This window comes from Scomber scombrus, chromosome 16 (genome assembly GCF_963691925.1).
Source record: "Scomber scombrus chromosome 16, fScoSco1.1, whole genome shotgun sequence".
NCBI classification, from domain to species: domain Eukaryota; kingdom Metazoa; phylum Chordata; class Actinopteri; order Scombriformes; family Scombridae; genus Scomber; species Scomber scombrus.
Window position 1 is genome coordinate 15,097,046 of NC_084985.1, and position 9,050 is coordinate 15,106,095.

At 38.7% G+C, this 9,050-nt stretch overlaps 3 protein-coding genes across 6 annotated transcripts in view; 1 reads left to right on the forward strand and 2 right to left on the reverse strand.

Moving 5' to 3' along the window:
• The window catches only part of ripor2 (RHO family interacting cell polarization regulator 2), an 83,731-nt gene extending 80,727 nt beyond the window's left edge, over positions 1-3,004 (forward strand). For all 3 annotated transcript variants that reach the window (XM_062435916.1, XM_062435915.1, XM_062435917.1), the window contains exon 22: positions 390-3,004. In XM_062435916.1, the coding sequence (XP_062291900.1) occupies positions 390-490 (101 nt within the window). In that variant the 3' untranslated portion in view covers positions 491-3,004. The remainder of the gene's footprint in view (positions 1-389) is intronic.
• The window catches only part of LOC133995855 (antizyme inhibitor 1-like), a 547,935-nt gene that overhangs the window by 215,204 nt on the left and 323,681 nt on the right, over positions 1-9,050 (reverse strand). The window lies entirely within an intron of this gene.
• Positions 4,937-8,593, reverse strand: gmnn (geminin DNA replication inhibitor). 2 transcript variants are annotated; one of them, XM_062435550.1, is made up of 7 exons: positions 8,576-8,593; positions 8,283-8,353; positions 6,928-7,026; positions 6,633-6,786; positions 6,446-6,528; positions 5,871-5,981; positions 4,937-5,590 (listed from the first exon to the last, which is right to left on the reverse strand). In XM_062435550.1, the coding sequence occupies exons 2-7, from the start codon at positions 8,337-8,339 to the stop codon at positions 5,342-5,344; spliced, it is 753 nt and encodes a 250-aa protein (XP_062291534.1). In that variant the 5' UTR covers positions 8,340-8,353; positions 8,576-8,593; the 3' UTR covers positions 4,937-5,341. The 2 variants fall into 2 exon arrangements, with proteins under 2 accessions (XP_062291534.1, XP_062291535.1); XM_062435551.1 differs by lacking the exons at positions 8,283-8,353; positions 8,576-8,593 and adding an exon at positions 7,199-7,289.

The following is a 9,050-nucleotide window of genomic DNA, read 5'->3' on the forward strand; positions in this document are numbered from 1 at the left end:
AGTGACAGATTTATGGAGAACTCATCTACACATCATCCTTATTTCTGACTTGCATTTCATACACATGTACCTCAATCCACCTCGCACCATGATGAAATAATGTAAATGCAGTGTGTGCAAAAAAACCCTTTTCCTTTGAACAAAAAAGTTTGTCAAACTTTAGATTTCTTAAGATTCAGTTAGTAATTGATGAGTTATAATAACTGTATACGCACACTGGATTAAAGCTACCGGAACTCTCACTCACCTTTTACTGTCACTTAAAGCAGAGATATAAAGACTGCATAAACACCATTTCAATCTGAGTAATACTCAGTTATTTGTCATCACTGAAAGCTGCTTAAAAGTACAGTGCTTCAAGGTAAAATGTGTGTGTGTGTGTGTTGCAGGTGAGGAGGGGCGGCTGGCATACGAGCAGTTGGACACAGTGCCGGGAGAAATAGTCCGTTTGGGCGCGCGGCGAGGCAACGCCGTGACCACTGCCTTCTGAGCCATCGTGCCGCTGAAAACATCCCAGATTACCATCCAAGCCCAGCACTGTCCCTCACCTTAACCCCACCCTGCACACCTCACAGCACAGGGCTGCTAATGACTGATCTGCTTATCGATCTGCTTATTGTTAAAGGATGTTGGCAAGGACTTTGAGATCACCGCCACCACGTTTGATTACTGTTCTCACTGACACTGCCTCCTAAAAAGGAACTAACACCAAACGAACTGTCTTAAACACAAAGACACACAACCTATACCCCTTCTGCACACAAACACACCCACACCTCCCACTTTCCTCTCCCTGCTTTCTGAGCCAGACAGACTGGTCATGTTGGGTTTAACTGGAGAATTTGCATGGACAAGATGTCGCTGAAAGCTGCTCCAAAGACTGCGGAAACTACAATATGAGCAATGCATCTTCACCCTTCAAACAAGCACAAAATACTTATTCATACCACTTATTCACTGATCAATTATCACAGACAGAGTCAGTCGTTTCACGCAATATACTAATAATAATCTTTGTATAATCACTGTTTATCTCATGCTTTAGTTGGTGGTTTTTGCGTTAAGGTGCTAAGAAACTGTTTTCTTGCGCTTTTGGAGAATTTGCACTGTTGTAAGGCATGTAAATATGGCATATTTTACACGGCCGGTGTAATGTATGTGGTTGTATTCAAAATGTATATTTAAATTCTGTTTTCTAGTACGTTCCATTTTGGGTTTCAGGGATTCTTGTATGGTTGGAAGATGCGCGTGTTTCGGGGCAGGACGTTGAGAACGGCCTCTGAGAGAAAATGAGGTAACGTGGTTAAAGAGCCTAAAGAGTTTAACAGCAGTTTACAGTCTTCTACAGATTTAGACCTCAGTTATCAGTGGAGGGACAGAACAAAGTAGAAGAGTGGAGATGAAACTGGTCGGCATGGCGCCCAACATTCACTCGCTCAGCAGTTTTCTTATACTTGCAGTTTAACAAGTGCAATTTTTCTGTACATATGCGACTCTTTTGCATCTCTCTCACTTGACAGCTTTGACCATTTGAGCCTTGATATGGTCGAGCAGGCGGGTTAATACTCTTTTTGTAAATGTATTTTTGTCCTACCATGCACGGAGCCAGTCGAGGGCAATAAATTCTGTTTAGGATTGCATGAGAATGCACTTTCTCAATATATCTGTACAGAGAGGAGGTTCCTGTGGGCTGAGAGGAAGGCGTCGCCTCAGTTGTGGCCAGCTGCACATTCGTAGTGAGCTCAAAGAATTAGAAATGAATCTTTTATTATGAGAAGTGGCAGAATGAAGTGTTTTGCTTTCTCGGGTCTGCTCTGGTTTGGGGAAAACTGACCCGAGGAAAGCGTCTAATTCCACCCTGTCTCACTGTAACCGTACTACTGAGTCTGGTGCTAATGCACAATGACAAAACTCACATTTGTTCACACACACATTATTTATTATTCACTCCATGTAATTCTAATATTCTCTGGAGTTAAACTGTACTAGATGACATTATGTTATGTAAATGAATTGTGTATTTATGTTCTATTTTTGATCAGGTCTAGTATTTGAAATATTGTTTATCGTTTAAAAAGGCCTCCGTGTTATTGCCATGCAGCTGATCTCATGCTTAACTTTAATTGGAGTTTATTTTGGATGAATTAAAATAGATTATTATTTTGGAGAAGATTAAGATTTGCTAATAATAGATTTTGCTATTATAGATTTTTTCCCTGAAAAGGTTCCAAATGTAATGGGACATTATATACTAGAAATGTTACTTTATTACTTGAGACTTACTATAACCAAAGGAAGAATTAATTCTTAAAATTGTCTTTTAATAAGCGCTCATAATTCATCAAGGAGAATGTATTTTCAATACCACATTAGCATTTTGGCCAGACTTACCTTAAGCACAACTGAAAAATCTGACAAATCCATAATATGAATCTTGTTACATTTGGTTCTAACCGCACAGTCAAAAAAGCCATATTAAAAACAAGTGGTAATATTTTTATGAAATGTATTTTCTTTTGTATTATAATCTGTAAATGTGTGAAGTTGCTACTAAAAGCTAAAGATGCATTTTTTTTTCTATTCAGATTTTTGCAAAAACATGGTCCACATTTTACGTAACAGTTACTTTTATTTCTTCCATGATGTGAATAGCATTACAGTATTTTAGTATCCAGTTCACCCACTTAGTCTGTGTCTGTTCATTTCTTTTGAGTGAGCTTCTTTCTTTTTATAAACTTGCAGTTGACCAGTGTTAAATTGATTTGTTGGCTGTTCAATTCTTAAATCACCGCAAAAGTACAAGTTGGCAAAATGTGCACATCTTTAATCATTTAGAGACTGTTTTTAAGAATAACTTGGTACAATTTGCTGAAATTGAACTTTATTCATCTGTGGTCAAGAGCTTCAGTACTGATCCATTTAGTTGCATACTACTCTTCTCCATTGTGGTGAGCAGTATTTCCTCTGCTCATCAAAAGTTGCAATAAAGTTTATTTTTGCATAATTAAAATTACAGTTGTGGACTTTTTTTTTCTTGTTACAAAAGGCAAAGGCCTCAGTGTGTCAGAAGCAATGGTTGTCATTTTGTTAGCAGTGACTTTGCATTAATAAATATTCTAGTGTCATAGTTTGGTACACAAAGAAACAACTAATCTTAACCTATAAAACTGACTAACCAAGTAGTATTTAGATTAAAAGTATTTGATTTAGTCACTCATTTTACTTTCCTGGTAACCTTTTACCACATTTTGCTTCAGCTCCTAGCACTCGGACATCTTAGATATTTGATAACCATTAAAATTTTATATTAACAAAAAAAACCTGAGTTCAAGGAAACTCAGGTTTCACAAAGCCAGTTCAGCTTAACTGAGTCAGTTACCCTGGCAACATACTCCGTGAACCGAACCTGCTCGCTGGCAGGTTTTCAACTAACCCTGAGTTTCTCTTCCTTTTTAGTTGAAGCCTGCAGATTGAAGGAGCTGTCAGACATGGTGTGTCCTTTTCTTAAAGAGTCAGTTAATATTGAAGCACAAATACGAAGCAGAAATCTCCGTCAGAGGGTGATCAGACCCCGCTGGGATGTTTGATCATTCTCTGATGATGTTCTGTTTGAATGTTTCCGTACAATCAATTTGAACAATATTCTCAGCCCTCGTATTGTCTGTACAACACATCGTGGACATGCTCTCAGTTCAGAACAAGTTCTTTGTGTTGCACTTTGGTTTTTTCCTTTGCCAATGGCAGTTTTATAAGTAACGCTGAGCATGTTTCCAAGGCAACCCTCTGTCGGGCTGTCAGAAATGCAATATTTGAAGGGTATTGATAGCCAAGTGGTTACTGTGCAAGCCTCATAGTGGCAGGGTCGCTGGTTTGATTCCAGCGAGGAACTTTTGCTGCAGGTCTTTCCCCTGTGTTTCCTGTCGGCCTCTATACCAGCTACTGTTAAATTAAGGTGAAAGTGCCCAAACATAAATCTTTAACAAAACCAAAATGTGACTCTTGCACTGAAACGTTAACACTTTTGTAGTGTTGTATGTATAAAGGCGTGTTGCTTTTAAATATACAATATTAAATACTGGCAGTGTTGGGTTAGCTGAAATTTTTTTTTGCTTAGATTTCACTAACTACTGAAATATATCAAATGTTGAATGTAGCCACTGAATGCCGTTTAATGAGAGGGCAGGCTAAACAACATCACAATTGCTTGTAATGAAATTATACCTTACTAGTTTGAGCTATATTTTTATATTTCGTATTCAGTTGCTGCCAAGTAGGCCTACGTTTTGTACCCGTTGGGGTCTGCATGAATAATAAATGTGCCACGCACACACACTATAAATGTTGAAGTGGACCACTCGAGAAAACGTTTTTAAAAATACTCACATTGACTGTCAGTAATTTTCTGCCACACCAGCTCATGTTCTTTTGCTGCTGCTACTATATTGTTTTTCTTAATATAGTTATCTGCATGCATTCATTAATATTTCTAACTCCACTGGGGAGAAGTAGGAGGACTGAGCCCTTTGTTTCTCCTGTTGCCATGGTGAATCATGTTATCTGTGCTCCATTGATGAGGGCTTGGCATCTCATGTACGAGCTTCACTCAGTTGATTGAACTAACGGTTAACACCTGTTCTGAAACTGAAAACTGAGTTTGACAGCTCAGAGTTGGTCAACCTAGAGTTAAGGTTTTAACTCATTTAAACCTGCTTCCTGAAACAGGCCCCAGGTTTGTTTACAAGGTTGCTCCTAACATGATCTTTCCCATTGAGACCTCCAGCAGTTTAATGGAGAAACTGGAAGCTGTTTTCCCCCCCTCTTTTGAGAAGCAAGTCTGTCTTGCAAAGCCAGTTTACCAAACAAACATTCTGACTCATTCCTAAATCCCATTTAAACATGAAGCCTCAGTCAGATTTCTTTTAAAAAAAGTTTAATTTTACATTAACCATATGTACACAACTCTGCCATAACATTACACAATTTTACACTGTAAACAAACACTTGAGGCCTGTACTCTGGGCCACATGTGGCAGTGAACTTAACACCATCTGTTGGTGCAAAAAAAAAAAAAAAATTGCCTCAATAGACCTTTTTCCACAACAAATTGACTGTCACAGTAGAGAAAGCACGGGCGTTTATAGCAAACGTTAAATATAATGTAAAAAGATGACAGCCCCTTCTGTTCAAGGCTTTAAAAGTATAAAATCACAGGTGTTCAAGAATTCAAGAAGAAAAAAGGCTCAAATGGATGGCTACTTGATGCTGCAGAAGCACACTGGCTAAGATCTGCTGACCTGGTTAAGAAGGTCAATGTCCCATGGAGATGCCAGAGTTGTGTCAGTTAATCCTGCTCTGAGGGTCCCACTTGTTCATGGTCTGAGGTCTGTTCTTCCTCTGCATCACTCTGATAGCAATCAGAGTCTTCTTCCTCTGCATCACTCTGATAGCAATCAGAGTCTTCTTCCTCCTCCTCCTCCTCATGACCAGCCACTTCACTGTCATCTACCAGCTCATCTTCATCCTCCTCTTCCACATCAAGGGCCATCTCCCTCAATTCCTCCAGATTGTCTGGGCTCTTCCCAGTCAGCCTCTAAAATATATATAATAATATGATAGAGTGTAAATAGTTTTGTTACCACCCTGTATATCCAAACATGTGACAAATGAACTCTGGAGCAAAGAGTAATTAAAACATTTAAATAAATAAAACATAAGATTAAAATGAAAGTTTATGCAGTTATGCTTCAATTCAAACTGTCCTGGAGGACATGCCTGTGATTAAAAGGTGTGTTACTGTGTACACAAAATGTCAAACAAAAACATTGTGTCTTTAGTGTGATATAACAGACTAGCAATGCTGATGTCCATACCTCAATCATGTCAGACATGTACTGTACATGTTGTGCCAGCTCTTGCAGCTCTTCATTGTCACCCTTAAGCTGTGTTATCTGTTCCTCTTTGGCCTCGATGTCTTTGTGTAACTGGTTTAGGGGGAAAAAAACCCAACAACAAAACATTAAGCACAGACAGCAAGATCAAAAGGGCGGGTGTATCAAAGCAAAGCCATGGCACAATGGGCAAATTTAACTAAGATTAAATTAAAGTAAACCACTTCAAAACACCCAGCAATCACTCACTGAAGCATTCAGAATATAAAATGAAAGCTGCTGGGAACAGTGGAGCATTAGGCCCCAACTTTTGGATCTCCATATAATCCACCCCAAATGAGTGTATAGTAAGTCAGATTTTATTACAGGATTGTCACCTTCACTACAGTTGCTTAAAGTTAAATAAACTGATTTCAATGAGTGCATTCAGACACAGAGTTAATTCAAAATCCAATGCCAGCTGGACTGAAGCCAAATAAGGTCGACTCAGTCGGTGGGAGTGTGGGAACAGCTCAGTTGACAGCTAAACATTAGCAGTCTCTTAGTGATTAACTCACCTTCTCGTTCTCCTGTAGAACATTGTACAAGGCCTTCCTTCGCTCCTCTGCTACCTCTTTCCAGTAAGAGGAGGGTGGTGTTTCTAAAACCGAAATAGAAATTTAAGTTGAAGCTAAAAATCAAAAAGGTTTTTGGGGTAGAGGCCCCAATTTAGTAGTAAGTGCACTTTTGTAACACCCTTCCTACCTTTGACCATGAGTTCATATGCTTCATTGGACATGCCATCTGTCAAACACTGAGATTCTTCTGTTTGGGTCGATTTGACTTCTACCTTCCCCCTCTTTGGACCTCTGGTTTCTTCTGCACTCCACTGTTTCCGTTTAGGAATGACCTTTCCTGCCTAAAGAGAAAATTAGCTTAGAAGTCAGGGAGTTGTTTTTTTAACATACACATACATACATGACATACAGACCGCTACACAGATTGATAGACTCGTTCTGTCACTAACCAAATCAAATTACTTCAACGAGACAGTGCTTACCTGACATCTTCCCAAATTTTTGTTGACAGCCGAGAGTTGGAGGACTTGCAGGGTTTGCCTGGGGGGTCCCATTGTCTTTTGAGATGGGCTGAAAAAGCTCTGGAAGACATCAAAAAGTACAGTTAAAAATGTGACCATATGTAGTTTAGAAATGTAAGATACCACCATGTAAAAACACAGAAGATAAGCTGCTGCTAGAACAGTGACGTACATCCCTCCCAGGTGAATCTTGAAACTCAAGATTGAGTCACATGAAAAAAAAAAAACTGACCTGTGTTAATTTTCAAAGTCTCTATTCACTGAGGCTTAGCATCACTTTTCATGCTTTACTTTAGTTACACTGTCACCATGGCAGAGGGCATAAGTGAAGTGGCTTACACAACGCTGCCATGTGAAACAGACCTACAGGTGTGGGAACAGGGGCAGTTCCTACATTCTTTCAACAGCCGTGGGAAAGTTTTTCCTTCAAGGTTCATTACAAAGCAGTTTGTTAATGTTTGGCTACAGCGTCACAACACCGCTTGTGTGTTTCATTCCCATACAAAAAGGTGATTTTGAGTTGTTAGGGAGACAATGTCAGAAACTACTTTGAAGTGCAGCCATGTAGAATTCAAAAACACCCACTTTTGTCTAGCCAGGAGCCAGAGCCAAGTGGGCAAACATGTTGTGCCTAATGTGCAACAACACTGCGCAGACAAATTTGAGGTTTTCTTGAATATCACTCAGAGACAGATAGTCTTTTACCATTCAATACAATACTGAGATTGTCTCTCATTGTTGCTGTCATTTAAAACCAATCTGCTCCAATAAGACTTTTCAGAGACATTTTCACATAGTAAGAAGAGCTAATACCAACAATGGCTCGTCATTCAGGTGTCATTTAGACCTTTGCTTTTCCTACTATGACCTAACAAATGGTTATTCCAGCTCAAAATTCATTAACCTATGTTAATGTATGTATCAGTAACCACTGTATGCATTTCAAGTTATGCTGATGGGGTGTAATTCCCCTTCCACAATGCCCTCTATTGTATTTTTTTTTAACAATATGCGGTAAAAACAGCCGTCATCCTGTGCTTGAACTGAAAAACATCCAGTCCATGCAGTCTCATTTCTGTCATCTATGGAAAGCAGTTATTTACAAAAGTTTGTACAATGAAAAATCTTCCCTGTCTCATCTACAGATACTGAGCTCCAGCTGCAGAATGGCCTGTGTGATGATGCCATCCACCAGCAATAATATATCGTGATAATTACCCCTTACCCACAATCTTTAACTGTTACAATACATTTGGTGGACATTCACTTAGAGAAAACACATTTTTAACACAGAATCCATCGACAACGTTACTCACCTTTATGTTCTCATTAGACCTCTGCTGGGTGTGTTTAAGCTTTCCACTGGCACTCATTTTCTTCCACGGACCTGTGAAGACAATTATAAACATAAAAGTTTTTTTTTTTTTTTTTTTAAAGAAAAAGCGAATGGGCTTTTATGTTGCGACACACAAGGCCTGCCACTAACTGTTTACCTTGTAAAAAGGTAAAACGCGAACTCATTACCTTTTTAAAATACTAATTTACAAGGTGAGCTGGCGACGATTAAAATGAGACTCTTATAAAGTAGCTAAAAGTTAAATCCACTTACTGTATAATGCGAAGTACTTCCCTGTTGATGCGGTCACCTTTCTTTCTTCTGAAGATCTCGCGCCAGGAGCTTAAATACGCCCATTCAGTCACATGGTTAAGATTAGTCACGAGCTCACGAGGAATTTCTTTTTTTCATTGAAACTTTATTGATCGTAACATCCCATGTCGTCATAGTCCGGGATGTAGTTTATTATGAGAGACTTGTGAACATTTTACACAACATTTATCCAACAAATGTTTACCTTTCTAGATTTTTAGAAACAGATGACAAATGCTCTTTTTGTAAAACTGAAAAAGAGGATGTTGTTCATTTATTTTGTAATTGTACCGTGCCAGTAGCATTTTATGTCTTGTAATTAGAAATGTTTTGTTAATTTAATTGGAATAACAACTAATGTGGATTCTGTGAGAGTGTAGATAATCAGTGCAGGAACTTTGGCTTTGATTGATTGATTGATTGATTGATTGATTGA

Excerpts from the sequence above, each read along its gene's own strand:
- gmnn (XM_062435550.1), bottom strand. The coding sequence starts at position 8,339 with ATGAGTGCCAGTGGAAAGCTTAAACACACCCAGCAGAGGTCTAATGAG. Across the intron at positions 7,027-8,282 it reads GGTCTAATGAGAACATAAAG|AGCTTTTTCAGCCCATCTCA; the intron begins GTGAGTAACGTT and ends GATGTCTTCCAG. Across the intron at positions 6,529-6,632 it reads ATATGAACTCATGGTCAAAG|AAACACCACCCTCCTCTTAC; the intron begins GTAGGAAGGGTG and ends TTTCGGTTTTAG.